General features: G+C 60.3%; 4 protein-coding genes across 4 annotated transcripts in view; 1 reads left to right on the top strand and 3 right to left on the bottom strand.

Annotated features, from left to right (window-relative positions):
- Positions 1-1148: 1148 nt before the first annotated feature.
- Positions 1149-5452, bottom strand: FGF17 (fibroblast growth factor 17). Its single transcript, XM_086477143.1, has 5 exons — positions 5421-5452; positions 5209-5245; positions 3219-3396; positions 2049-2155; positions 1149-1445 (listed from the first exon to the last, which is right to left on the bottom strand). The coding sequence occupies exons 1-5, from the start codon at positions 5450-5452 to the stop codon at positions 1149-1151; spliced, it is 651 nt and encodes a 216-aa protein (XP_086333269.1).
- Positions 5453-8118: 2666 nt separating this feature from the next.
- On the bottom strand, positions 8119-9752 carry NPM2 (nucleophosmin/nucleoplasmin 2). Its single transcript, XM_086477230.1, has 8 exons — positions 9695-9752; positions 9444-9529; positions 9193-9312; positions 9020-9113; positions 8821-8933; positions 8510-8538; positions 8365-8401; positions 8119-8163 (listed from the first exon to the last, which is right to left on the bottom strand). Exons 1-8 carry the CDS (start codon positions 9750-9752, stop codon positions 8119-8121), a joined length of 582 nt encoding a protein of 193 aa, XP_086333356.1.
- A 2048-nt stretch (positions 9753-11800) lies between these two features.
- PBDC1 (polysaccharide biosynthesis domain containing 1) lies at positions 11801-14117 on the top strand. The gene is made up of 6 exons (XM_086477145.1): positions 11801-11827; positions 11931-11996; positions 12660-12719; positions 13392-13532; positions 13623-13734; positions 13854-14117. The coding sequence occupies exons 1-6, from the start codon at positions 11801-11803 to the stop codon at positions 13958-13960; spliced, it is 513 nt and encodes a 170-aa protein (XP_086333271.1). The 3' UTR covers positions 13961-14117.
- A 1361-nt stretch (positions 14118-15478) lies between these two features.
- XPO7 (exportin 7) overlaps positions 15479-27911 on the bottom strand; it is a 47732-nt gene continuing 35299 nt past the window's right edge. Inside the window, exons 15-28 of the mRNA XM_086477144.1 lie at positions 27230-27303; positions 26071-26151; positions 25344-25407; positions 24032-24140; positions 23449-23555; positions 22877-22965; positions 22040-22147; positions 20828-20910; positions 20075-20289; positions 18738-18876; positions 18264-18424; positions 16534-16632; positions 16092-16219; positions 15479-15994 (exon numbers count right to left, since the gene is read on the bottom strand). Of these exons, the coding sequence (XP_086333270.1) occupies positions 15901-15994; positions 16092-16219; positions 16534-16632; positions 18264-18424; positions 18738-18876; positions 20075-20289; positions 20828-20910; positions 22040-22147; positions 22877-22965; positions 23449-23555; positions 24032-24140; positions 25344-25407; positions 26071-26151; positions 27230-27303 (1551 nt within the window). The 3' untranslated portion in view covers positions 15479-15900. The remainder of the gene's footprint in view (positions 15995-16091; positions 16220-16533; positions 16633-18263; positions 18425-18737; positions 18877-20074; positions 20290-20827; positions 20911-22039; positions 22148-22876; positions 22966-23448; positions 23556-24031; positions 24141-25343; positions 25408-26070; positions 26152-27229; positions 27304-27911) is intronic.

Genomic DNA, 27911 nt, shown 5'->3' on the forward strand with positions numbered 1-27911 from the left:
GGTGATGCCCTCTTCGCCAGGATGCAGCAGTGGACACCCCCAGGACACAGGCCAGGGGGGGTGCAGACGGAGTTGGGGACACAAGGAGTCCCCTACAGCGGCCGCCTTCATCCTCCTGCCATGCAGCGTCTCTCCCCGAGCAGCGGGTGCTTGCACCCTCGGTGGGTGGGGACGCCCTGTGCCCAGAGGGAGGCGGGTGCCCCCCCTTCCAGCAGGCACAAAGCCTGCGGCAAAGCCTCGGCGCGGGAAGGAAAACTCCCCCAGACCCCTTCAGTCTAGACACTCGCTTTTATTTGCCTCGGGGTTTCCTCCTTTACACAAGCAAACTCCAAAGTCTAACTGTTCAGGCCTAAAACTGACTCGTAAAGGAAAACAGCAGAGCTTGTAAAAACACACAAACAACCAAGGGAAAAAAATAAAAACAGCCTAAAGGCAATTTCTCTTTGGCCAGCAGAGCCCGGTGGGCACCCACACGTGTCCCCACACACTCCTGGTGCCACCAGGAGAGGGCACGGACCCTCCCCTCCAATAAATAACGCAGAGACCCCACGGCTGTGGGGATACAAGTGCTGGCCCCGGGGTCTGCATGCCCGGGCACCCCCTGCTGCCCGTCCCCTGGCTGCCCGCAGTGCCCTGCCGTCCCTCGCAGGGATGGGCACAGCATCCTGCTGACCCCAGGGCTGGGGATGGGCTTTCCATCCTGCTCCGGTGGGGACATCCCACAGTCTCGCGGCCGGTCCCGTCCGTCCCTGGCACCAAGAGCAAAGTCCGTGGTGGGGGACGGGGACGGGAATGAGTCCGGGGGTCCTAGCCCTCGGTGGCATGGGGACAAGTCTCCGAGGGGACTGGCAAGGGGAGTGGGCAAAGGCACTGGGTGGTGAACGCGGGTACCACGGGATGCTCCAGGGATGAAGGGACGCCAGCGCGGGGCTACAGACACCAGCGACCGTGCCCAAAGCGTGCGCCCCCCAACCCATTCGGGGCGCCCGCGAGGAGTATAAAAATAGAGCATCTTTAGAAAAAGGAGCGGGGAAGGAAGAGTGCTGGAGGGTGCCGGGAGAAAGGGAAGAGTCTGGCGAGGCTGAAGGCCAGGAGGAAGGCAGGGTGAGTCCTGGGGGGAGACGGGGTGGGGTGGGGGCTGCCGGGCGTTACGTGCGTGGGCGAGGGGCGCGGGTGCGGCGGGTGCGGCGGGTGGGGGAGGACGAGCCGACGAACTCGAACTGCTTCTGCCGCTCGGCGTTGTTGGGGAAGGGCAGCTGCCCGCGGTAGAGGCGCTTGATGAAGTGGGCTTCCCGCTGGTTCTGGCGGCTGCGGGAGGCTTTGCGGGGCCGGCCCTTGCGGGTGAAGGCCATGTACCAGCCCTCGTAGCGGGCGTTTTGGAACGCCGTGTAGTTGTTCTCCAGCACGATCTCCGTGAAGATGCAGTCCTTGCTCTTGCCGTTGGGCTGCGGGAGGAGGAGGAGGAGGGTACTTAGCGCCCGCAGGGACGGAGCTGGGGGCTTGGGGATGGGACCCACGAGGTGTGGCAACCCCCCAAGCCCATCACTGACACCTCTCAACCCACCTCTGCCACCTCTCAACCCACCTCTACCACCTCTCAGCCCACCTCTGCCACCTCTCAGCCCACCTCTGCCACCTCTCAGCCCACCTCTGCCACCTCTCAACCCACCTCTGCCACCTCTCAACCCACCTCTGCCACCTCTCAACCCACCTCTGCCACCTCTCAACCCACCTCTGCCACCTCTCAACCCACCCCGTCCCTGCCACCTTCACCGTGGCACCAACCCCAGTGCACCAGGATCAGCTCCCCGGGGGTTTCTCCTCGCAGGAGCCGGGCTGAGCAGCCCCAGAGCTGATGGAGGAGGGAAGGGGGACTGGTAGCTTCTGCAGAGGGTGTGGGGAGCCCCCCCCCACCTGCACCACCACAGTCCCTGTGACTGGGGACACGGGGACCAGCCTGGCCGAGCATCCCAGCTCCAGCTCCTCGGTGGGATGGCCGAGCTCTGGGGACACACAGAGGGTGAGCCCGGCGGGAGGCTGGGACTCACTTTCCCGATGAGCTTGCCCCGCTTGCTCATGCAGATGTACTTCTCGCTCTCGGCCCCCTTGATGCGGACGCGGCTCCCGAAGGTGTCCGTCTCCACGATGAGCTTGGCTGCGAGGAAAGGAGGAGCAAGGGGAAAGTGGCCCACGGGGGCTGCGGGCACCCGGTCCGCCCCCCGTCCCCTTCTCCCTGCCTCCATCTCGCCCCCCAGCCTCCCTCCCTGCCCGTCACCAGTGGGGCCAGGAGGACGGCGAGCCCCCGCGGCCGGGGCAGAGCGGCTCTTGCCGGGGGATGCTCCCAGCCATGATGCTAAAGGGCCTTTGTTAAAACCCAACAGAGTCAAACCGAGTGTTTTATGAAGGCGCCGGGAAGAGCAACGGCCCCTTCCTCCCCCCCCTCGCCCCGACACATCCACATTGTCGGCGATTCAATGGGTTCTCCAGGGCTAGACCGAGTCCAGCACCCGGCGGGTTAATTATCCTCGTCCTCATTGTTTTCCTACAACACAGCCGTGGCTCCAAAGGTTGGGAGCCGACACCGAAACCAGTGACCCTGGTGGGTCCTGTGCTCCCGACAGCCCGTGCAGGGAGACCCGGAAAGATGGTGAATTGGCTTCGCCGGTCACCAGGCTTTGAAAAGCCTTTCTCGAAGTTTTTAGAGGCTGGGGATGCCAGCCTGGCCTTCGCGGGGCTCTGATGCCCACCAGCATGGCAGCAGGGCTGGAGGTCCCCGGGGGAAAGGTGATGGTGCAGAGGATGCCCCTGCCGCCCACCACGTGGGGATATTTAAGAGGCTGATGCTGGGATCAGGTGATTCTCCTGCAGGAAAAGTTGTCTGTCTCATGCCGGGAAGAGATTAGAAAGCAAAAGCCCTAAATATAGAGCTTAAGAATGCCGCACGGTGTCACAGAAATGCATGATTTTGGAAGTTTTGAGGTCAGGGCTGGCTGGCTGGGAGCCGCACCCTCACGGGAGTTATTTGGCAGGGTTTGGGGTATAAAATCAACCAGTTGGGGCCACTAAAACCTCCCCGCACCCCCCTCTTTCCCCCTGCAAATCTCTAGGAAGAGACATTTCCCCAGCCTTTTCCAGCCCTTCCAGCAGCACGGCTGTCCCAGGCTGCAGATAACACCACCCCCCCCCCCCCCCCCCGGGAGGAGCTGTCAGCCCCTTACCGAACTTGTTGCCGTCCTCGGCGGTGGCGGTGATCCTTTTGCCGTTCACCTGGACGTGCTTGCCGCTGGTCCGGCTGTAGAGCTGGTACTCCCTGATCTGCCGTCGGCTCAGCTGGTCGGTCATGGCACCCTGGTCCCTCACGTACTGGTTAAAATTAGGAGACGGTTGATTCTCCCCCTTTGTTTACAAAGGGAAAAATAAAATCAATTTGTTTTGGACAGCCGACGGCAAGGGGCCGGAGCGGGGAGCCCGGCGGGGCGGGAGGGCTGGGGCTGGCCCTGGGGGTCGTGGAGATCCCCCCCCCAGCACGGCGAGGGAGAGCTCCCAGCCATCGCAGCCAAGCTGGTCCCCTTCGAGCAGGGATGAAGGCACCGAGGAGATGCTTCGGACCCGAGAGCGATGGGGAGGCAGAGCTGTGGCAAGGGCTGAGCTTGCGAAACACCCGCTGGGTCCCTCTTGGGGGGGGGATAAGAGCCACCTAAAGCCAAGCTGGGTGTCCCAGGAGCAGAGCCGTCCCTTCCCAGTGCAGCCCGACACGCATCAGCCCTGGGGCTGGAGGAATGAAACACCTCACGGAGCCCAAACGGCACCGTGGCTTATGCCAAACACACACAGACGAGGGTTATCGTGTGGTAAAGAGCTAATTACTGCAGATGAGCTGGGGAGGGGGGGGCCAGTGCCCACCAGGTCAGCCCCCATCCCCACACCAGGCTCCAACCAGTGCCTCTCAACGCCCATCTTCAGAGGAGACGGGGTTTAATCCCGGTGCAAGCGGAAAGCCAAGGCTCCAGGGCAGCACCGCAGCCAGCCGAGCCACCCAAGGGACACCGGCCCAAAAAACCAGCTCCCAAAGGGCTGTGGGCAGGGGGACACGTTCCGGGACCTCATCCCGTGGGGAGACCCAGGAAGAGCAGCATCCCCCCCCCCCGCCAAGGCTGCAGCATCGCCTCGCTGGGTGTGAAGCCCGATGCGAGGGGGCCCGATCCTGCCTGCTGTTGCGGAGGCGGGGAGCAGCGGGATGGTGGGGGCACTGCCTGCCTGTGTGTGTGTGTGTCCCCCCCCCCGACCCTGCACCTCCCCACCACCTTTGTGTGCGCCTGGGGACTCATTTCCTGACAGGATCCACTTTAAAGCCTTTGGGGCTGGGCGAGGAGGTGGGCTGGGGGGGGGGGGGGGGGGAGCGGCCCCTCTCCATCAAAGGCAGTTCCCTTCCCCTCTCATTTTCAAAGAAATAAAAGCATTTACCTTGGGAAAAAGAAAAAAAAAAAAAAAAAAAAGGTCCCGAGCGTGTATTAAGGCTGCTGGGGCCGGCAGCTACGGGGGTTTTGTTCAGGCTCTGGAGCAGAGGGTGCTGATATGGAACAGTGCATTTTAATAGCCGCTGCCTTTCTAAAGCGCACAAAAAGGGACGGTGCAGCCTGAGAGGTCTGGGAGGAGAGGGGAAGGGGGGTGGGGTAGGGTGGGGGGGTGTCGAACCTCACACCACCCCGCTGCTGGGGGACACACACACACACACACCAGAACCTCCTGTGCCCCGTTAACCCCCTCGGCAGCCGGCCTGGGGGCGAGCGAGGGCAGAGCCCGGCCCCGAGAGCTCAAGGCTGATGGATTTGGCGAGTCCCTTCCCCGAGCGAGGCGGCAAGAAACGCACCTCCTGACCTTGCCCGGGCCCTCTGGGCAGAGGGGAAACCAGAGGGGGCCGAGGAAGATGCGCCTCCCCATCCCAAACACCCCAGTACCAGCCCATTGCAGCCCCCCGAGGCCGGTGCTGGTGGGCGCAGCCAGCTCCGGTGGGGACCCATCCCCACGGGCCCTTCGCAGCATCCTTCCCCTGCCCGCAGCTTGGGGTGGGCACACCCCAGCCCCCCTCGCCCACCGAGAAAACCCCCCGCTGGAGCAAAGGACACCCCTGAAGGAAGCTGTTAGCCCCCCGAGCGGGTGCCTTCGCCCAGCCCGGCTCTGCGGGGTCAGTAAAACACATCCACGTACCTGGGTCTGACAGGAGAACATGAGGAGCTGGAAACATCTGCAGCAGGAGACAAAAGAGAAAGGGAGAGGGACGGGGTGGTGGGTGCGGGGTTAGCTGGTTTCTCCTCTCCCCCCCCCCCCCCCAACCCCTCCACGAGGAACAGCGCGAAGGATAAACCACCGATAAACCCGGGGCGCAAAGAACCGCGGCCGGCGGCTCGCGGGGGGCTTACATGGAGAGGTTCTGCAGGCTGATGGGCTGCATGGCGGTCGTCGAAGCCCCCCGGCCACTGGCATGAAACGAAGGCAACCGCCACCGGCTCGCTGCAAACCTGCCCCCCCCTCACCGCCGGCGCATCCCCGCCGGGGTCGGCAAAGCCAAGGAGCAGCCCGTCCCCTCCTTCCTCGGGTGATCCCCGCGCTCGGGGTGGGCGAGGGGGAAAGCGGGTGAAGCCCAGGCTGCCGCCGCGCTGGTGAGCCCACGTGCGATGCCAACGTCTGCGGAGCAGCGACGACGACGGAACATGTGGGGGGCAGCCGAGGTGGGGTCCTCTCCTCCTCCTCCGGCCCTGGGGGCTGCGCGTCCTACGCCTTGGGAGCATCCAGATCCATCCTGTCCCCTGCGTCCCCACCCCATCAGCCTCCCGTCCTTGGGTTAGTCCCCAGTTTGCATCTCCCCCCCCGCCCCGTCTCCGGCAGCAGCTAGCTGGAGAGGCGGGCAGGGCAGGGGTGCCCACCGCCAAGGGCAGCCCCCGTAGCCCCCCGCTCCATCGAGCCGGTAGCACCCTCCCGGTGCCGGCCTGGGGATGGGATGCGGGTGGGCGACGCACGAAGCGGCGGGATTTAAAGGTGGGGAGAGCCCTTGCGCGGAGGGGCTGGCCCTCTCCCAGGAGGATCCCACCTCGCAGGGGCCAGGGCAGGAGGAGGGGACAGGGGAGGAGGCTCAGCCGCTCGGGGTGTCCCCATGGCGGGGGGATGGCGAAGCCCCCCGCTTTGTGGAGATGATGATGCTGGGACATGGCGGGGGGGGGGGGGGGGGGGGGAGTGATGCTGTGGGGCATGGCGAGGGTACCAGCGGTGGGAAGAGCCCCCCACTGCAGGGAGAGCAGTGCCAGGCCTCAGGGAGGGACACGCTGGCACCGAGGATGCTTTTTGTCACCCTCCTTTCACCGAGGTGCCAAGCGTGTCCCCGGTCTGTGCATCACGCAGAGAAAAAGGTTGAGAAAAAACCCCACAGAGGTTTTTCAACCAGCTGGTTCAGCGCTGAGGGGGCTCTGAGGATGCTGTTTCAGCCCCCCCCCCCCCACGCACCCACCAACAGCTCCCCTCTTTTCCCAGCCCCATCATTATCGCCTCCCCAGCGGGAGGTGGAGGCTGTGCACCCCTCCACGCTCCGTTTGCTGGGCCAGGGAGGTGCTAAGTGCCTTATAAATACCCCAGCAGGGAGCTGGGGTAACAAGCCGGAGGGGTAAAAGACCCCTGTGGGGTATCCTAAGGGGGTTTAGCACAAGAAACCACTTGCCTCCATGCTTGTGCCTCAGTTTCCCCAGCAGCACAAGGCAGGGGTATCGGGGCCCCATGGGAAAGGCACAATGGAGATCAGCAGGGTACCCTCACCCCCCATCTGCGGGAGGGTGGGGGGCCTGATTCGGTGCTAACGACCCCAATTAGACCTCCCCTTGGTGCCTTCTCACCTCCTGGGCCAGGAATTCAGCCCAAAATTCAGCGTGCAGCCCCCCCACTAACCCCAAGCACGGCATCCCCCAGCTCGGGGGTCCCCTTCCACCCCAATCCCCCCCCCCCCCCCCGGGGACAAGCAAACACCCCGTCCCACGGGGGCCGCAGGAGGCAGGGCTGTGCCTCAGGAGATGATGGATGGCCACGGAGCTGTCATCACTCCTGGCGTGTCTGTGTGTCCCCCCCCCCCAGCCCCGCTTTGGGGCAGAGGGTCCCGGGGAGCTGTCAGCGTTACCAGTGGGGGGGCTGCCTTGTGCCAGCACCCCCTGCGGGGCGAGGAAAGGCTGAAGGGACAGGGCTGCCTGTCAAAGCCTCCTGCGGGTGGCCCTCGCAGGGAAGAGCCTCTTTCTCCCCCCTCCCCAATCCCCAGCACTGCAGCTCCCCCAGCCCCATCCTGGTATCCCAAAGAGGGCACACCCCGCTCCCCACAGATGGGGGGGGAGGGGGGACTGATCCCACCGCCCCCCAGCCTTGGCATCCCCCAGGGGCTCAGCCCTCCTGCCCCACACCTGGAGCAGCCTAAAGCCTGCTTTTGTAGCGGGCTCAGCTCCCCGCTCGGAGCCAATCTGAGACACAGCAGTGGGGGTGTGTGTGTGTCCCCCCCCTCGACACGCTCCTGAGGGGCTCCGGACCCTCCACAAATACCTACTGCCTCCAGACCAAGGCCAGGTCAATGGGTTATAATCATCTCCCCGCTGCTCCATAATCCCCCTTTGTCTCCTATTCACCGGCAACACTTGTTACCCCACGCTGGACGGCGGGTAGGGGGGCTGCCACCGCCCCCCCCCCCCCCCCCCCCCCAGCCTCAGGATGCTGCCAAGGCAGGCAGCACGCCAGAGCCAGGGCAGGGGGCACAGGGCTCCTCGCAGCCCTGGGGGGGGAGGTAGGAGCATCCCCTGGGTAGGTTGGAGGGTGCCCCCACGCCCCCCCCAACCCCTCCATCCTCAGCACAGAGAGCCAGGAGTGCAAAATATCCATTTATTGGGGGAGGATAACACCAAAACAGCGGCTTTCCAGGCTCTCTTGCACCTGGAAGGGGAGAAGAAAGGGTCTTACACATCCTTGGTTGGCCTGGTTTTGGGGCTGGCTCCAACCCAGCCACAAAATGGGGGGGCAGGGGCATGTACAGCCCCCTAGCACCCAGCCCCCCCATCCCACTGCCCCATACCTGGCTGGGCTCTGCCACAGCTCCCGTTACTTCTTTGCTGCTGCCTTTCTGCCCCGGCCAGCTCCTCGCCCCTGTGGGGATGGGGACAGGGGGCTGAATGTGGGGAGCCCCCAGCGCGGTGTTTCTCCCCCGTTTTTGAGATCAGCACCACTTACCAGCCCTTTTCCCTCCCCCCCAGGAGCTCCCAGTCCTGGTCAACAAGCGTTAACCCACATGCCTGGCTGGGAGGGGGTAAGCAGGAGATGCAGAGGGACACCCCAGCCGGCTCCTACCTTGCTGGGAAGGGGATCCTCAGGGGAGACGCTGTTCCTGCTTGGGAGAGAAGGGCTGGGATCAGGGGTGCAGGGTCCCAGCAGCGCAGGGGATGCCTTGCTCCACGGCAGGGCTGGGGGATAGTTTTCCTTCCATCATACTCACAGCTCATCCTCCTTCTCCAGCCTCCTCTTCTAGGGGAGAGAGGGGAAGATGTAGGCAGCAGGGCCAGGCACGCAGAGGCGGGATGGGGGGGCTTGCTACGGAGCCTGTGGCTCTTCCTCCCCGAGGGATGAAGATCACGGCTCACCCCCACGACAGAGGGTGGGAGACGGGAGAGCGGAGCAGCCGGTCCCTGGGATCAGGGTACGGGGGAGCTCCCAGCGGAGGAGGCTGCATCCCCACCGCCCCCCTCCCATGGTACAGGGACACCCGCCCCCCCCTCATGCCGCACCCCCACCCAAGGAGGCGCTTACCTTGGCGGCGCTGTCCTTCTTGGCAGCTTGGCCCTTGGGGGGCTCCTCTGCTGGCTCCTCTTCCTCAGCATCCTCCTCTTCCTCTTCCTCATTCCAGGACATGTTGGGCATCACTGCAGGAGAGGTCGGCTGAGCCCCCCCCGCCCCCCCCCCCCGTTCGCAGGATGGGGTCACAGGGCACTGGTACCCCAGTACTTACTGGAGACGTGCTGCCCGCTGATGTAGACGGGGCCGGAGCCAGCTCTCAGGTGGAAGGTGACCGGAGGGGTCAGCTCCACTCCCACCAGGGTGGTCTGGAAAAGAAAGAGGAGGATGGCAGCCCCCACCGACAGCAGCCCCCTCCCCAGGGCAGCCCCCTCCCTGGGCACTCACCATGGGCAGCACAGAGGGCTTCAGCGTGGCCAGGGGCACCGGGGCACGGGCATCCCCCTCCTCAGCCGGCACGATCTCCACCACGTGGAATTCATCCTGCGCCGTCTCCCCCAGGCAGATCTTTGCGGGGGAGCGTGGGGTGGGCAAGAAGAGCATTCCCCCCCCCCCCCCCCCCCAATTCCTAGCATCTGGGCACCCCTTACCCAGGGGGATTGGGGAGGGGGACACACACCCCCACAAGGACCACCTACCGTCCGCAGGGCCAGCTGCTGCTCGCACTGCCATTCCTCCAGCACCTGGAAGGTGTAGGAGTCCCGCTCACTGCTCAGCTCGCACCCTGCGGACAAGGGGGTGTCAGAGGAGGGGGGGGGGGGGGGGCCTGCTCCAGGTTTGGGGGGTGGGGGACACCACACAACCCAGGGAGCAGCCCAGTGCAGCCCCCAAACCCCCCAGGGATGCTGTTTTGGGCAGAGGAGGGTGGGACGGGGGACACAGAGCTCACCCCAGATCATGGATACGGGCTTCTCAGATTTGCTGTCGGTGCTGTCTGTGACGGACATGGCTCGGGGATCCCTCAGCCTGGGGGGGGGGGAAGCACAGGGCTCTGCAGGGCCCCCCCCAGGCTGCGGGACCCCCACCTAGAAGCTCAGGGATAGGTGACCCCCCCCCCCCCCCCCTTGTGCTCCCCCAGCAGCAATGCTGGGCTACTCACCCCCCCCCTAGACCCTCAACTTAAGGATCAGCCCAAGAGCAGCCTCCAAAGGCACCAGCACCCCCCACCCAGGGAATTTATAGAGGGGCCCCACCCAATCACCCACCCACCTAATTAGCACCCTGGCCCTTCATGGGCAATCAGAGCCCCCAGCCCTGCTCGGTACCATGGCTAACGAGCACAGAAGCCCCCCCCCCCCCCCGCCCCCCGATCCCGCCCCGGCGGGTGGGTGTCCCTGCTGAGCCCCCCGTGTCCCCCTGTCCCATTGCACCCCGGTGCTGCGGGACCCGCCACCCCAAAAGCTGCTGCAGGAGAAGCACCGGCCTCTGCCAGGACCCCCAGGGGGTCGCAGCCCGCAGTGGGGAGGGGCTGGTGGCACAGAGCGGGGGTCCAGCCCCACCTCGGGGGCCCCAGGGGCTGTCCCTGGCCCCGCTGGGAACTGGGCAGCTCGGCGGTGCCGAGGGGCTCGGCCGGGGCAGGGGCGCAGCGGCCGCAGCGCTGGGGTCCTGCCGTGTGCCACCCTGGGGTGCCACTGGCCACCAAGCCCCGCCATGTGCCACCTTGGTGTGCCACTGGCCACCAGACCCTGCCATGTGCCACCCTGGCATGCCGCTGGCCACCATATCCTGCCATATGCCACCTTGTAGTGCTACTGGTCACTGTGCCCTGCTGTGTGTCACCTTGACGCGCCATGGGTCACCATGCCCTGCCGTGTGCCACCCTGGCATGCCACTGGACACCAGACCCTGCTGTGTGCCACCTCGTCCTGTAACTCCTGCCGTGTGCCACCTTGGCGTGCCACTGGCCACCATACCCAGCCGTGTGCCACCTTGACGTGCCATGGGTCACCATGCCCTGCCGTGTGCCACCCTGCAGTGCCACCAGTCACTGTGCCCTGCCATGTGCCACCCTGGCATGCCACTGGCCACCAGACCCTGCCATGTGTCACTTTGTAGTGCCACTGGCCACCAAGTCTTGCTGTGTGCCACTGGCCACCAAACCCTGCTGTGTGCCACCCTGTAGTGCCACTGGCCACCAAGTCTTGCTATGTGCCACTGGCCACCAGACCCTGCCATGTGCCACCTTGTAGTGCCACTAGCCATCACGCCCTGCCGTGTGCCACCCTGTAGTGCCACTGGCCACCAAGTCTTGCTGTGTGCCACTGGCCACCAGACCCTGCCATGTGCCACCTTGTAGTGCCACTAGCCATCATGCCCTGCCGTGTGCCACCCTGTAGTGCCACTGGCCACCAAGTCTTGCTGTGTGCCACTGGCCACCAGACCCTGCCATGTGCCACTTTGTAGTGCCACTGGCCACCAAGTCTTGCTGTGTGCCACTGGCCACCAGACCCTGCCATGTGCCACTTTGTAGTGCCACTGGCCACCACGCCCTGCCGTGTGCCACCCTGTAGTGCCACTGGCCACCAAGTCTTGCTGTGTGCCACTGGCCACCAGACCCTGCCATGTGCCACTTTGTAGTGCCACTGGCCACCAAGTCTTGCTGTGTGCCACTGGCCACCAGATCCTGCCGTGTGCCACCCTGTAGTGCCACTGGCCACCAAGTCTTGCTGTGTGCCACTGGCCACCAGACCCTGCCGTGTGCCACCCTGTAGTGCCACTGGCCACCAAGTCTTGTTGTGTGCCACTGGCCACCAGACCCTGCTGTGTGCCACCCTGTAGTGCCACTGGCCACCAGACCCTGCCGTGTGCCACCCTGCCGTCCCAGGGGTCACCAGCCCCTGCCGTGTCCCGTCCCCCCCGTCCCCCGTCCCCCCCCCCGCTGTGTCCCCGTCGCGCCCCCCCCCCCCCCCCCCCCCGTGTCCCGCCTGTCCCCGTGTCCCCCCGGGCGCACGCGCGCGTGGGCGGGGCCTCGGCGCCGCTTCCGGCAGCGCTGGCGATGGCGGCGGCCGGGCTGGTGGGGCTGGTGGGGCCGGCGGGGCCGGGGCGGGGGGGGGGGGGAGCGGCGGGGACGGGGGAGCGGGGCCGGGGTCGCCCCGTCGGTCCCTCAGCACCTTCTCCCCGCGCAGGGACCCGGCGAAGCCGCCGCGGCCGCTCACGCCCTGTCGCTGCCGGCCGAGGCCTTCGGTAACGACGTGAGTACGGGGGGGGGGTGGGGGGTGGGGGGGTGTCCCGGCCTTTGGGGGGGGTCCCCCAGCCCAGGGAGGGGGGGTCCCAGCCCAGGGCGGGTGTCGGGCCCAGGAGTAGGGTCCCGGTCCTGAGGGGTCCCCAGCACTGAGGGGGTGTCAGCCCGCGGGGGGGATGTCCCAGCACCAGGGGGGTTTCCCAGTTCTGGGGGGGTATCTCAGTCCTGGCAGGGGGGGTCCCAGCCCTATGGGGTCTCCAGCACCGAGGGGGTGTCAGCCCCCAGGGGAGGGAGGTTCCCAGTTCTGAGAGTGGAGGGGAGGGGGTTTTCCCAGTTCTGGGGGGGGATCTCAGTCCTGGCAGGGGGGGTCCCAGCCCTATGGGGTCTCCAGCACCGAGGGGGTGTCAGCCCGCAGGGGGGGGAGGCGGTGTCCCCAGCACCAGGGGGGGAGTCCCAGTTCTGAGAGTGGAGGGGAGGGGGGTGTCAGCTCCCCCCCCCCCCGAATGGGCTGCTTTGAAGTTTGCGGGTCCACAGCATCACCGTGGCTGCGCCGGGGGTCTCTCTGGCCACCCCCCCCCCACACCCTATCACCCACAACCCTCCCCCCCTCCCCTTGCCCCCCCCCCCCCCCCCGGGAGGCACAGCCCTGCCTGACTCGCTCCTGCCTCCCCAGCCCCGGGTGGAGCTGGCCTGGGCCATGAAGGCACACCAGCACGCCCAGGTCTACTTCAACGTGAGTCCCAGGGGGGGTCAGGGTGGGGAGGGGGCTTGGGGGGGGGGTCAGGGTGGTGGTGGGGCTTGGGGGGAGGTGTCAGAGCGGTGGTGGGGCTTGGGGGGGTGTGTCAGAGCAGTGGTGGGGCTTGGGGGGGTGGCAGAGCGATGGTGGGGCTTGGGGGGGGTGTCAGAGCGGTGGTGGGGCTTGGGGGGGGTGTCAGAGCGGTGGTGGGGTGGCAGAGGGGTGGTGGGGCTTGGGGGGGGTGTCAGAGCGGTGGTGGGGCTTGGGGGGGTGGCAGAGCGGTGGTGAGGCTTGGGGGGGTGGCAGAGCGATGGTGGGGCTTGGGGGGGGGGTGGCAGAGGGGTGGTGGGGCTTGGGGGGGGTGGCAGAGCAGTGGTGGGGCTTGGGGGGGTGGCAGAGGGGTGGTGGGGCTTGAGGGGGGCGTGTCAGAGCGGTGATGGGGCTTGGGGGGGGTGTCAGAGCGGTGGTGGGGCTTGGGGGGGGTGTCAGAGCGATGGTGGGGCTTGGGGGGGTGGCAGAGCGGTGGTGGGGCTTGGGGGGGGTGTCAGAGCGGTGGTGGGGCTTGGGGGGGGTGTCAGAGCGGTGGTGGGGCTTGGGGGGGGGTGGCAGAGGGGTGGTGGGGCTTGGCGGGGGGTGGCCCGTGGTTAATTCTTCCGCCTTCCCCCGCAGCTCATCTCTTCCGTCGACCCCCGGTTTCTGCACCTCACCAAAGTGGACGACCAGATCTACGGGGAGTTCAGGAAAACCTTCAGGGACCTTAAAATCGACGTCCTCGACCCCGAGGAGCTCAAATCGGAGCCTGCCAAGGAGGTCGGTGGGGAGCGAGGGCGGGGGGGGTGGGACACACGTGAATCCCCCTCCCCGAGCTCCAAGGACGCCGATTGATGCTTTTCTGCCCAGAAATGGCGCCCGTTCTGCCTGCGGTTCGAGGGGGTGGTGGAGGACTTCAACTACGGCACCCTGCTGCGCCTGGACTGCCGCCAGGCCTACACCGAGGAGAACACCATCTTCGGTGAGCCGCCGCGGCGGGGCTCGGCCCCCTCCCCGCTACAAAAGTTGGGGCACGAGGCTCCGGGGAAGCTCAACCCACGGATCTGCTCTTTTTTTTTCAATTTTCCTCCCCTCTTTTAGCCACCAGAATCCAGTTTTTCGCCATCGAAATCGCTCGGAACAGGGAGGGCTGCAACAGCGTCGTCTACGGCAGCGCCAGGGCGGCCGAGGAGGCGGCGTCGGGGTGAGGATGGGACGAGTTCACCCGGCGCCGAGGCGAGGAGGGGCACCCAAAGCCCCCTGCCCCGCTGCTGGGCCCTGCCTGGGCAGGGGGGAGGCTCTCTACGTGCCTTTGCTGCTTCTCCCAACTTCAGACTGTAAATAAACGCGGTGTTTTGGGGTTTTTTTTATTTTTTATTTTTTTAAAAAAAATAATTCCTTGTGCTGCAGGTGGTGAGAGGGTCGTTCCCTAGAACAGACCCAAACTTGCTGAATCCGCTTGGAGTTGGGCTGGATCTTTGCCTGCGCCGCTCGAGGCCCCTGTGCCGGAGTATGATTTACCCAAATAGGCTTTTTTTTAACCCGTTTCAGAAGGAAAACTCGCCCCGCGGGGGGAGGGCCAGGCAGACACAGCTCAGTAGAAACCATTGAAGTTTTATTTGCAGTCACAATGCTTACACTGTATGCAGCAAACACCCTTACAAGTCAACCAGCAATCTGCTCACGCGAAAAAGGACCCAACACACAATCGCCGGAGGAAAGAAAACAAAACCGGGAAAAAAAAAAAAAAATCCAAAAAAAACCAACCCCAACCTGAAAACAACCGAAAAAAAAAAAGGAAAAATTAAAGAGTAGGGGGTGTCTGGGAAGAGAAACTGAAGCCCTAAGGACCGAGTGTCTGTGGGTAGAGCTGAGCAAGAGGATGCACACGACTAGCAGCAACGATAGTGGGAAAAGTACAAGGCAAACGGGTTCCCTCCCCCCTCAGCTTTCCTCTGTAAGTCAATTTTATATTTAAAACATTGATTATGGTGACCTAGGGGAAAAAAAAATAATCATTTTAAAGGGGGGGGGGGGGGGGGGGGGTAGGTACTTCATGCCAGGCAAACCTTAAGAACCCTCCGAGGTCTGGCTGCAGCAGCCCTGCTGGGTCGCAGCCCAGGCGTGTCCTTGGCCCGGAGAGCGGGGCGAGGCGGCCCGGAGCATCCCGCGCCCGCTGCCGAGATGGGGCTGGGGGGGGAAGGGGGAAAAAAAAAAAAAAAAAAAAGGCAGAAACAGGGGAAGGAGAAGGGAGAGTGAGGCTGGGTGGGGAGGGAGGGAGGCGAGGGCCCTGCGAGAAGCGGGTTGACGAGGGGACAGCGCCTACTGCTACAGCGGGGGACAGGAGAGACACCCACGAGCAAGCACGAATGAGAGATCACGCGGCATGGCTTAGAGTTCCTAATAACCAGGGCAAGACGGTAACAGGGAGTTGTGATTTCCAGAGGCTTAATAAGAAAAAATATACATTTGGAATTTTACAATGCCTTTTTTTTTTTTTTGTGGCGTTTTTTTTTTTGTGGTTTTTTTTTCTTTTTTTTTTTTTTTTTTTTTCTCCCCGCTTCTCTCTACACTTGTCACTAAATAAATCTCTGCACTTTCACGCACCCACCCCTCGCCCAGTAAAGCTTCAGGCCTGCAGGACACGCTTTCCTCACTCGCATACACAACCCTCACGCCAGCACCGGTGCACCAGGACTCTGTAAAAATTTCAATCACACTTTTTTTTTTTTTCCTCCTTTTTTTTTTTTCTTTTTTTTTTCTTTTTTTTTTTTAAACTGAGTCAATATAAACCTTGTTCAAAATGTTATGAAAAAATGTACATGTTTATACAAGGCAGGCTGCAGCAGAGCGCTGGCGTTCCACGCAGACATTCGGGTAGGGAGACGCTGGATTCTTGCACCTGGCTTATGCCTTTCCACCCCCTCCCACGGAAACAGAAGCACCCTGCCCCGGTGAGCTCAACCACCCCGTCCTGCTCCCTCCTCCCTCGGGACGTGGAGGTAACGGGGCCCAAAGCGAGCGCCGCCCTCCAGCCCTGGGGAAGAGCAGGGATGAGAAACGCCCTCTTTTTCTTTCCATCGGAAACGGTAACCCCTCTGGGCCAGGCCAAAGAGATGCTGCTCTGGACAGGCGGCGGCGGGAGACGTCAGCTCATCATGTCGTTGCTGTTGACGCCGTAGGTGGAGTTCTTCATGGAGTCGTTCACCTCCCGCCGGAAGGCCGACAGGTTTTGGGTAAACCTAAAGGGGAAAAGGAGGGAGAGCGGAGCGTCAGGTCGCCCCTTCCCTCCTGGCGTTCTGCTCGCCACGAGCCTCGGCTTCTTCGCCCCGCACTGACCTGTCCCTGTTCTTGGTGAGGAGGTTGCGTTCGATGCCTTCCATCAGGTTCTCGAAGCAGAGGTGCATCGCCTGCTGCTTCTCCGGAGGCTGGCTGTTCACGATGCTGTTCCTCAAGTCGGAGAAATACTAGGGGAGACGAGAGAAGGACGGGTTCATTGTCACACGACGGCCCCTCCCCCGGCTTTGGGGCAGCACAGCCGGCGCTGGGGGAACGCGTTGGAGCTCTTCAGGGGATTGCTGGTGCCCTTCTGAGTGGAAGTTTCATCGGGTTCCTGAGCGCCAAGGCTGCTGCAGGGGAGGGCTGGGCAGCCCTGGACACCCAAATCTCTCCAAATCCCGACTTCCCAACCCCCTCCTCTGACGCCTGCTCCCCTCAGCCCGAGGGCTCCAGCATCCCCCAAAGCCCAGGCGGCTCCTCCAGCTGGGACACGAGGGTTTACCTTTTCGTTCAGCAGTATCAAGCCGAGCAGAGGCCGAGACATCGACCACTGGTTCCTGCAGTCCTCGAAGATGATGATATTCAGCACCGTCGACAGCATCTGGCAGAGGGAAAGCGAGGTTTAAAACCAGCCCTTCCCCCCTTCCCTCCCTCGTGGGCTCAGGAGCAACGATTCCCCTTCGATGCCGCCAGCGTCGCAGCCGCAACGCTACGGAGCTCTCGGCGGCACGGGACCAGAGGAGGGCCTGGAGCCCCCCAGGAACCGCTGGAGAACTTCACTGAGGGCGCACGGAGGAGGTGCTGGAAGGTGTTGGAATATTTATTCCTGACGCGCTCCGTCCTGCCCCAAGGCAGCCAGGGGAAAGACTGTCTCATCTTCACTTAACCAGGGTAACAGCAAGTACTTCACGCACGCTGGGGAGCTTCCTCTAGTCCACACGAGGGCCGAACGCGTCCCCTCCGCAGCCTCCTTAGGCTGAAGCCAGGTTTGGAAGATGCAGTTTCTCTTTTTATCCCCAGAAAGCACAGCTTCTAGCCCCCCAAACCGCCTACTTGTCTTTGCACCTGATCTACCCGCAAGGGCGGAACAATCTTCCCTGCTTCCGCGTGGGAGTCGCGCTGACGCGTTCGACAAGCGTCGGAAACGCGCCGGGCCCCGCTGGCGGCCAGGGAAGGGGGGGCACAAAATATTGCTGTAGGGCACGGGCAGCCAGATCCCAAGGCGGGGCCCTCTGGGGCACCAAAACCTCTGTGAGCAGAAGCAGCTGCCGCGAAGCGACACGGAGGCACCTCCACTCCACGGCACACGTCGGCGTGTGCCGAGCTCAGCCTGATCTGAGCAAGGGAACGCTCTCGGCTCGCTACTGACCCTCTGCTCGCGCTCCCGAGCGAGGGGAGACAAATCCCAGCGAGCTCTGTTGTCTGCAGAGGTGCTGCAGACGGAGGCAGGAGGCAGATGGGCTACCAGCACGTAAAAAAAAACCCCTCGATTATCAAATCCACCCCGAAGCGGCCGGGCTGAAGGTGGGCACGACCGGTGCTGAGGCAGCACGTGGTCCCAACACGAGGGCCACAGCACCCGAGGGCCACAGCACCCGAGGGCCACAGCACCCGAGGGCCACAGCACCCGAGGGCCACAGCACCCGAGGGCCACAGCACCCGAGGGCCACAGCACCCGAGGGCCACAGCACCCGAGGGCCACAGCACCCAGGCCGTCCCCGTACCCTGAAGTCCACGCAGGGCTGTGTTAAGGACGGGGACGCCACGGTGCCTGCGCTGCTGCGAGTGCACATGTACCCCTGAATTGTTCCAGGGATTGAAACCACCCCCATTTTTTTTTTTTTTTAAAGCAGAAGAGGGCACGCTCTCTGGCTGAAGGTGTGTTTCCTGGCTTCATTTCTACTAACTGCCCACACCACCCATAACTGTATTTCTCTTTAAATAAAAGAAAAGCTCATTTTTGGCTACTTCCTTTCGGATCTGAAATGCAAAAATTCCTTGCACAGGGAAAGTCGCGGCCCTGAAGCTCAGCTTTGAGCCAGACCTGGTGTATGATGAGTGTGGAGGAGAGATGCACTATCAGCAAAAACCCCTTTTTAGCTCCGGAAAAGCCCGGGGCTGTACAGCAGGGAGCGTGCAGCCTCCGTATGACATCACACTAAGGAAACGCGGGGCTTCTCGGGGAGTTTGCCGTGCCGTGCCGCAACAAGGCTCCACGCCTTCGGTCTTTACCTGCTGAATCATCTCTGGGTGCTGCTGCATGATGTGCAGGAACCGGTCGCTCTCCTGGGTCAGAGGTGTGGTCCTCTTCTTGGTGCTGCGAGACAGTTGCTTGAAGAGATAGGTGACGATGTGGTCCAAACAGGAGCAGCAGCCTGTGCAAACCATGGTGTCTGCAAGAAGAGGAAAGATGCTGAGGCGCTGCCAGCGTTTCCCTTGCTCACACGCTCCCGGGGAAACGCCACCATTTATCCACGTCCTCCGCAAGCAGGAACCACCTCACCCTAAACAGGTCAGCAACCTCCTCACTGACATATTCACCATCTTGGATGTTCCGGCTTTAACGGAGGTGAAACTCCTCCACCCATTCACGCGGCACCTCTTACCTGTTAGCCTGAAATACCGCGCGTTCGAAGCAAGCAAAAAAATCTTTCCCCACTTCCAAACCAAAGCCCTAAGAGCACAACAGAGAGCAGAAGTAGTTACCTAGTGCAGTGAGGCCTTCTGAAATGGAAGAGAGAATATACATGATTACATGAGGCTCCAGACTGGCTATAAAGTTCATGTGGTCCTGGGTGAGAACTTCCAGCAAGGAATAGTACGACTGGCTGAGCTTGGGATAATCCTGCCGAGAAAGGAAGAGAGAAAGACTTTTAAGGCCTCATGGCGAGCCTGTAACCATCAGTTAAGGCTTTCTGCTAGACCCAACCCATTCATTCATCACCTGAAAACTGCTGACTCCATCTCCTGGAAAGAGAACACACCAACCTCTCTCACAGCCTAACTGATGGGCCAACGTATTTCCCACCCTCCTCCCCCCCCAAAGCCTTCCGAACAGGCTCGAGCAACAACAGTCCAGCAGGTTCCCAACTCTGTTATCTCAAAATCTCTCTCCCCACTGCTTTGCTCTCTCCTAAACGGGGAGCATCAGCCGACGGATGGCAGTGCTGGCGCTGCAGAGATGGGCCTGGCTCTCCGGGTGTCCCCCCGCAGGGCGCCAGGTCACGTCAAACCCCGGCCCCTGCGCAGCGCTGGGCTCAGCAGCCGGCGCTGCAGTCAGTGCCACAGCCCCCTCAGCAGCCCCCCGGGCTCGGGGCAAGGCGGGGAAAAACTCTGCCAGGAGTCCTGCGCAGCGGCCCGGGAGTTGCGCTGGAGCTGCACGTCTCGAGAGCAATGGTTTGGCCAGCGGTGTGTTCCGTCGAGAAGGTGCTGAATGCAGCCACAGAGAGGGCAACGGCTTCTTTGGGATCCTGCTACGGTCATCAGGCAGGTAAGGCCCTGGGAGGAACACAGGCTGCCCTCTCCTCCTCGATAGTTTGCCAAATTCCCACCGTGCCGACGGGTCTCAAAGCTCTGCCGCCCAATTGCTGACACGGAGGCCCGGATGGGAGCAAGACTCCGGAGGCGGAGGCCGTCAGCAAGCAGGTTGTGCCGTGATGGCTGATGCATCCCGCGCTCTGCCCGCAGGCAACGCAGGGAAGAGCAATCCTTCATGCGCAGGAAGTGGGGGTTTTTTTGTTGTTTTTTAAGATAAGAGGAGGAATTATTTTGGTGATCGCTCTGCTGAGGCTCGGAGCGTAGCCTGCCGGAGGGCTGAGCGGCAGGGCTGCCCAGCGGGGCCCGGGGTGGTGGGGTTACAGCCTTCACGCAGGACCTGCCACCGCACCTTCCCAGGAGCTGTCATTTCCCGCTGGCCTGGGGGTTCCAGGAAGCGGCACGAGTTCACCCATCCCTGGGATTAAAGAATTCCTTTCCCGGGTCATCTTCCAACCCTGCCTTCCCCAGCCACGTGTTTACACTGCTCGTCGCAGGGGCCGGCTTACCAGGAGGTCGCTGTGAGGGATGGAAAGCAGAAGCTTGATAAAGGTTTGCAAGGCATTGTCCAGTGCATCGTCCCCGTACAGGCGGAAGACCCCGAAGTTGACGTAGCTCCCGCTCAGCGCGGCCTTCAGCATCGAGAAGCAGATGGAAATCCCCTTGAGCTTCAAGGCGTAGACTTGATCCTTCGGGACCTCCCCAAGCGTTAGGATACGATTTCCTGCGGGAGCACAGAAGTGGACTCGGTATTTCAGCAATCACACCCGAATCGTTTCCCCCTCAGGGTGTAGGAAAAAACACGAGCAGGGCCGTAAGGAGCGACTGAGACGTCAGCCACAAGCCCCAAAGACCTATTCCCCAGCCCAAGGTTAAGGAATTGCAAGCGTGGCTCAACTAGGAACCACAGGAGCCCACAACTGCCTGTCATTTTGCCGTGGCAGCAGGACAGCCTTAAGGACAGGTTCGCCCACGTCGCCCTGCCGGCTCACAAGGGGCTCAGCTGGGCTCCCGCTCCTCGCTGTCATCTTCTTCTCATGTGCACAGCAACCCCCCTGCCCTTCTGCCGGCCTGCCGCCCCAGCCCCTCGAGCAGAAGCAGCTCCCCGTATCTGAGCATGCCTTCAGCAAGTGCTCTGGCACTGCCTCCCACCCTGGGCTCGCCTTCCGAGCTGGCAAGTGCCCCAAGCCCTCGCTCCCCAAGCGAGCGGAGGCGTCGAGGGCAGACCGAGGCTGCCCGCATCCCACCCGTGGAACACTCACCATATGTAGTTATCATTTTACTCGTTTCTCGGAAGAGCAGGATGCCGTTCGGTGAGGACACATCGAACTGCAGCCGTTGGGACCTAACGGGAAGACAGGGAATCAAATCTGAGCTCAAACGGACCCGGGAGTAAACCCAAAGCTAACACTCCAGCACCTCCACGCGCTGCTGTCTGCTGGGGCGCCCTCCTCCCAGGGCTGCTCCCCAGAGTTCACCAAAATGCCCTGGTCTGGTAGAAAACGCTGCTGTTCGTGACCAAAGCCAGACAGGACCCAGGCACTCGGGGGCAGAGGAGCTCTGCTGTCGCACAAGAAAGGGCCTGTATTTCAGAGACGTTAGGAATATTACAAGGTCGAGGCTGGAAATCCTGTCTTGGCAATAGTCACTAGGCTACTGTACACAAACACAGCAAACATCTTGGAAGCAGCATTGTCGGGCAGGCTGACTAGCTCCTATTCATAACACGACCAAGAATTCAGATCTTGGCATTTTTTCCCCTGCTGTGAACAGATCTTGCAATTGAAGTGCAGCGAGTCACCCGGTTCACCTCTGAAAGAAATGAGCGGACGTATTCCAGTAAGGATTGTCCTGCTGCAGAGACGCCGCTCGCTTGTGGCCAACAGTCTGACAGCACGGATTCTCCAGAACCCTCCAACGACTGCGCCTGAACCTCGTGTCCCTTCCGCTCGGCTGCAACAACGGTCCCTTCCTACACGGTCGCGTTCAGCTTGCTGTAAGCCAGAGCAACCTCCTGGCAACCTTCCACTGGCAGATTAGGCAGCTTCTGAGTTAGCTGAAGAGCGGCAGAGGTACCTCTCTGCCGGCAAAAGGAGCTGATGCTCTAAAGCAGAAGCGCTCACCCGGCTGCCAGGCAGAACAACGCTCGTTTTAAACAGGGGGTTTCAAAAAGAAAAATCACCGGGAGTTGCCTGCCTCCATCTCATAGCGCCGTCCTTGGAAGCAGACGCTGAACAAACTCAGCGTTTATTGATCGTGGCTCCTGGTCCGAGTCATTACACGACTGATATCTGAACTGCTCGATTTTCTTCCCTCCTGAAACGCCACCAGTCTCCCCCCATCCCCTTGGCAGCCTTTACAGCTTGAATAGGCCGAAGCGGAGAAAACACAACTGGGCACCAACACCCTCGCAGAGGCTGAAGCAGCGGCCAGACACAAAGCCCTGCCAGCTCTCGGGCGCCGGAGGTTCATACCTGTTATGGACCAGCTCAGCCATCAGTTTGAGGACAGGGGTAGTGCAGGCTGGGTCGTGGTACCAGAGTTCAATTGCCCGCTGTAGGATCGGCATGTAGGATGGGTAGCTGCAAGGTGAAAGCTAAGGGACTTGGTTGCTTTGCATGAAGAAAAAAGGGCACAGCTTTTACCAAAAGGCAGTATTTTGGGTACTGCAGCCCAGGCTTGCAAAGCAGCTTACTTAACAAGGTTAAACAGAGACGCTGCTTGCTGGGGTCTGCTTTATCACAGAGAAAAAAAAATAATAAAAAATAATCTTAAATTCGTTGAAGAAGTTGCACCCAGACTTCTTACACTAAAACAAACCAGAACCAAAAAGGTTTGGAATGAAAGGGAGGGCAGACACAAAGATCCGTCACTGCAACAGGCAGCTGACCTTCACCAGCCAAAGAAGAATCTGGAGCCCAGATACCGTGCTCTTTGAGCAGCTATGCTCTCACCAAAAGGACAAAGACACCAACTGCTGTGGCTTTAGCGAGCAAGAGGAAAAGCTTTTGTTGCTGCTGAGACACAAGCATCCCAGTAAAGGTCCCTGTGCTTTACAGGTCAAATCGCTTTAGGTCCCATCGGAAAAACCCCAACAATTCAGCTTTGAGCAGATTCCAGGTTGACTTGGCTGCAGACAGACCAAGTCAAATCTATTTTCGGGCTTAGAGACAGGACACTAAGTACTATAAAAGTCAACAGGAACCCCTGTCATGATTTAGCAGAGAAAATAGGGCATTTGCATGCAGCCAAGCCACAGTTCTCCCCTCTGAAGACAGGATGACTCAAGCTCTAGGGCGACAGAAGGATACATCCACTCAAACAGCATCATGAAGCTGGTCTTGGCATTGAAGGCAAAGGCTATTCCCCTCAAGTCTCTCACCAAACCAACCAAAGTTCTCTGTTTTGCAGAAGAAAAGATAAGTTAAAACATAGCACGTGTATGGATCTCTCCCCTCCCTGGCTCCACCAGCCCAGAGCCACTTCCCTGCCTCCCGTCTCAACAGCAACACAGCCTTTCTGGGCTCGATGCCTGTCCCAGGTCAGACCTTTCTTCCTCTTCAGTGCCAGAAACCCTCTTTAATTTGACAGCACCGGGGTATTTCACTCCCAGCAGCAGGAAAGCTAGCAGGTGAGCCTCCCTGCTTCGGTTACCCACTATACCTAGACCCCAGGGAGTACGGGGCACACCACTGCTTCCCCACACAGGGAAAGGAAAGCACCCGTCACTCCAGCATCTACTCGTCTCGTTCAGAGGGCAGAACGGCGCTCAGCCTGCAGGAGCGACTTGTTCTTTCCTGTCTGTCTGAACCCAAAACGTCAAAGCCCTGAAGGGAAGGAGTAGGGAGAGCAGGGATAACAGGGAAGGGCCTGCCCAGCTTACTTTTGCCTCTTGTTCGTTGAAAGTATTTGTGCTGAACATCTGGGCCACAGTCTCAAAGGCAGCTGTGAGGGGAAGCATGAACTGCTCGTACTGATCCTCATCTTCCCCTGAAAGAAGAAAAAAAAAAGAAAAGAAATCAGGAGGAAGTAAGACTGCACATCCCTGCGCCCTGCAGTGCTGCCTGTGCTAGACTTTCAGATACTGCTCACCCATGGAGCAAGAGGCAGAGAGACCAGAGGTTGCCAGACGGGTGATCTATCGCTGCCAATACCCAACCTAGAGAACAGACTTAGAACAAACCCTGACACCTCAGGTAAAACACTTGGAGTATTACAAAGGAAAAATTCAGCCCCAGCCTTGGTGCTGTGCACCTCTGGGCTACCTGTAACCCAGCAACACGGCATCAAACCCACTCTTGAGCTTCTCTCCTCTTTCTTATCCCATCTGGCTTCTCGCATTCCAGCATCCTTTCCTGCAGGAGCTTGCAGCTCCCTAAATAGCCCAACCTAGCCTGCCGCAGAGCCCAGCATCCCAACCACACAGAAACCATGTTGCTCTGGTTCCCAGGAAAAGACTCAAGTACCTAAATCCACCATAAGAAGACGCCCAAGTGCAGTGTAGAACGTAGTCCGACATCTCATGTCAGTCAGGTTGGACTGATTGTTAATGCCCAGGAAGGAAAAGTGCTCACTCTGCAGACGGAAGAGAAGAGCTGGGTTAAAGGGGAACCACCACCTTGACTGGGCTCCTGTACCAAGGGCTGAGGATCCCTCAATTCCCCTAATTCCGAGCCGGCACAAGGACGAGAAGCAGCGAGCTCCTCAGTTATCTCGCTAACCACATCTGCCAGCCATCTCGGAGAACAGGCCACCAGAGGGCAACAGGCACTGCACCTGCACGCCCCGGAGCGGCGTCCTATCTGCTGGCAAAGGTACCAGCACCACCATCTTTCATCTCGGAATTCCCCAGGACCAGATGAACGAGGAAGTCCTGCTTTGCCTCCAGAGCAGAGAAGCAATCTTCCCCCGCTTACTCAGAGGGACCATGCAGGCACTGAGGCTGCCGAAAAGCAGCCCTCTGCGGACAGAGCCCCAGTTCCCCTGCCTGCCTTCTCCACGGAAAGAGCAGCTCGAGACAACGCCAGGCTGAAAGCAACCTCTGGGGCAAACACAGGACGTGGGCCTGCCTGCCAAGTATCTCCTAGCTCAAGGAATACAGCTCAAGGAATACAGGAATACTTCAACCAGTCAACGCAAACCTGGATGTGGTGCTGGGAGTCCTATCGCTCCAGCATCAGAGCATCAAATGACCACACGCTCCCAGAGGCCAGTCAGACACCTGATACTTTGCTGCCGGCTTCTAGCTGCTGCTCCTAACGTTTTTGATGTCTAGCCAGCGTCCCAGGTCCGCACGGGGAGTACCACGTCAGCAGGGACCAAGGAACAAGGCTGCCATCCTGACCACTGCGAGGGATGGCGCTTCTTCCAAGCCAGCGCTTTCAGAACGAGAGCCGGGGCACTGAAACGCTCTTCTGTGCTGCTCTGAACGGCACGAACAGCGCTCACTGCTGTCTGCCTGCTCAGCTGTCCCTCTGTTTCACTTGGGAGACGGCTCTCTTTCAGTGGAGAGCAGAGACCCCCACACTAACCCTTCGGGGATGAAAGGTACCACATAATTACAGCCCCACAGAACTGAAGGGCAGGCTTTGAAGAAGGAGAGGTGGAACACCTATCATCCCATTTTCTGGAGGCTCAGGTAGTACGATGGCAGCATCTGGCAGACAGGTAACCTTCAGAGGTGCGTCCAGGCGTTAAAATGAGGGGATTGTCTCCGCCACACAAAGGCAGACAGAGGAGGCCGCTGGGAGACAAGCAGCAGAGGGTGAAAGGACTTACCGTGTGATTGTTCAGCATGAACTGTACGGCGCTCAGCTTCACCAGCTTCCTGACGCTGCTGTACGTAAAGGGGGTGTTAAGGAAGCAGCAGAGTCAGCAGAAAACTTCTCGCAAGGCTTGCGAAGCACTTTCCAGGGTAAAACTGGAAAGGGACTTATGCCTGTGTTATTCCATATGTTCTAGCCTCTCTTCCATTTGTTTCAAGAGCAACCAAGCTGCAGACATCTCTGCTGTAGAGAGCTGCAGCAACCTGTTTTATTTACTCTCTCAGGAAGAACAAGTAGAAGACCAAGAGACAGACTAGTAGAAGACCAAGAGACAGACTAGTAGAAGACCAAGAGACAGACTAGTAGAAGACCAAGAGACAGACTAGTAGAAGACCAAGAGACAGACTAGTAGAAGACCAAGAGACAGACTAGTAGAAGACCAAGAGACAGACTGTGACTGTAAACAAACTAACTGTGGATGGTCAGCTACAAAGCTACCACGATCCAAAAAGAATGAAAACAACCCGTACGACATTATAGCCATCTACTGGAATCCAACAGCTAGGTAAGACGTGGACCGAGCACTCGCACTCTGCTCTTCTCGCCACCCAAAAGATGAAGCGGTTCAGGGATCTGTTACACGCAGAGTGCTCCTGTTGCAGCCGAGCATCTGGGTCACTCTTCCCCCATCCTGAGGTTTACGTGTCCTGCGCACCCACCAGCTCTTCTGAAAAGGATATCCAATGGAGAGGTCATTGAGGAGCTGCAGCGTCTTGGAGGTGATAGGCTCGCATCGACCCCAGTACTTCAGGTTGGTGATGCTAGGGAAGAGGACAACAAGGACGGATCAGAGGGGTTTGCTCCGCTTCCCCCTTTGCTGTGCGGCGGATTCTTCCAGTTCAAAAGTCACCCAACATCATCAGCTCCACCCTCCACCAAAACCACAGACATCACAAGCCACAAAATATTGGTATAAAATTACTGTACTTACATTTGGTTGACTAGAAAATTATCCTTCAGATAATCTTCACTACTTGGGTCCCAAGCTACACTGGCCCATACCCAGGCCCTTGGAATTCTGTGGCACTCCAGGGCTGGTTTCTGCAGCAAGGGTAAGAGAATTCTGCGGCAGTGACTACATGCAGACGTATGCAATTCTGCACCTGCACCATCCACTGTCAGCTGCAGAATTCTAGTAGCCCTTGCTTGTTCCAGGAGAGCCACTTCACCCCTTGGGGATGGTGGGCAGCCAGGGCGCACGAGGGTAGGCAAGGCCCCACGCGCGTAAAGGCGGGGGCGATGCTCAAGGGGGGAGCTAACGGCTGCACGGCACCAGGCGCACGGCACTGGGCGTCGGAGCGACCGAATTGGTTCAAAAGGCTGACGGGGGCTGCCAAAGGCACGACAAAAAGCCAGTTGACAGGTTCGGACCAGAGGAGAGCTGCCAAGGAACGGGCCGAAGAGGCTGCCTACTGGAGCGGAAGAGTTTTAAGAAAAGGCCTGGCGCTGCTCTGGTACTGAACAGCCCAATTTGCAAAGAAAACCTTTGAAGGAGCAGTCCCCTCCCCAGAGAAGCTTTCGTGGCTGGTGATTGCCAATAGTCAAGTGATAGGGCCTGAGTGCTTGAGGCTGTCCCCTCTCTGACTTTGGTTCGACTAAGCAGGCACCGGAAAGAGAATCCATTATCCTGGTGTACAGCTTATTTTTGTGTCTCCACGGTGGATAAATCAATCCTGGACATTGCGCGTGACTTAAGCCCTGATAAAAGCCTGTCATTCTCTCGAGTAGCCAGATGTTACTAGTTTTAGACTGAACAACACTCCCTCACATTCCAGTTTTCCTGGTTATACCTTCGAATAAACCCTGGAATCTCTGATGCCTGCAAGCAGGAACACTTACATTTTTCCAATGAAGACGCTCAGGACCATGGTCTCATCATTCAACCCCAGGACCTCTGAGAGACGGCGGTACAGCTGGAGGGGAGGAAAGAACACCAATTTAAAAGCTGCCAAGGAAACAAGCAACGATCAAAAGTTACTTGTTTTTTCACTTGGTCTCCCTTTGTGGCACACGTGCCTGGGAGGCTGTGTGCTCTGGGCCTTTCCCGATCACAAGCATCTCTGTGTGTTGTTTGAGTGATCGGATCCAGAGCAGTACTTGCCCTCATCACTGCGACCTCTTTTCTAGCACTAGTCATAGCAGGTTCAGCTACTGCGCACAGAAGCCACAGCACTCGCTTTTCCTAGGGAAAGGGGAGAGAACAGCTGCGCTCCTCCACCTGCAGCTACACGCAGTACCTCACTGCATTTGTCTGGGACTCTAAGCCTCTCGTCACATCGCTGCTCTGAAGTCTCTGGGGTGGGAAAGGAAGGGAACCTAATTCTGGATCAATGATGTTCCCATTCTTTACTTTTTTTTTTTTTTAATTTATAGAAGGTATTTTGCATCTCTAAAGAGGCACCAAGGCATTCAAAGCCCAGCACATCTACAATTGCCTTGTGATGAAGGGAACGGATGCTGATCCGCGCTTCGGAGCTGAGGAAGCAAGGCACAGGTGCCAAGCTCAGGCTCCTCCTGGGTG

This window comes from Leptosomus discolor, chromosome 23 (assembly GCF_034619465.1).
Source record: "Leptosomus discolor isolate bLepDis1 chromosome 23, bLepDis1.hap2, whole genome shotgun sequence".
NCBI lineage: Eukaryota > Metazoa > Chordata > Aves > Leptosomiformes > Leptosomidae > Leptosomus > Leptosomus discolor.

What these genes read in the sequence shown, in the direction of transcription:
- NPM2 (XM_086477230.1), bottom strand. Translation starts at nt 9,752, where the DNA reads ATGTCCGTCACAGACAGCACCGACAGCAAATCTGAGAAGCCCGTATCC. An exon ending in CAGCGGGCAGCACGTCTCCA is followed by an intron (nt 8,934 to 9,019) that starts GTAAGTACTGGG and finishes CCTCTCCTGCAG; the next exon opens with TGATGCCCAACATGTCCTGG. An exon ending in CTGGAGAAGGAGGATGAGCT is followed by an intron (nt 8,402 to 8,509) that starts GTGAGTATGATG and finishes TCTCCCAAGCAG; the next exon opens with GAACAGCGTCTCCCCTGAGG.
- FGF17 (XM_086477143.1), bottom strand. Translation starts at nt 5,452, where the DNA reads ATGCAGCCCATCAGCCTGCAGAACCTCTCCAT. An exon ending in AGCCTGCAGAACCTCTCCAT is followed by an intron (nt 5,246 to 5,420) that starts GTAAGCCCCCCG and finishes CTCCTGCTGCAG; the next exon opens with ATGTTTCCAGCTCCTCATGT. An exon ending in TGTTCTCCTGTCAGACCCAG is followed by an intron (nt 3,397 to 5,208) that starts GTACGTGGATGT and finishes TTGTAAACAAAG; the next exon opens with GGGGAGAATCAACCGTCTCC.
- PBDC1 (XM_086477145.1), top strand. Translation starts at nt 11,801, where the DNA reads ATGGCGGCGGCCGGGCTGGTGGGGCTG. An exon ending in CGGCCGGGCTGGTGGGGCTG is followed by an intron (nt 11,828 to 11,930) that starts GTGGGGCCGGCG and finishes CTCCCCGCGCAG; the next exon opens with GGACCCGGCGAAGCCGCCGC. An exon ending in CGAGGAGAACACCATCTTCG is followed by an intron (nt 13,735 to 13,853) that starts GTGAGCCGCCGC and finishes CCCCTCTTTTAG; the next exon opens with CCACCAGAATCCAGTTTTTC.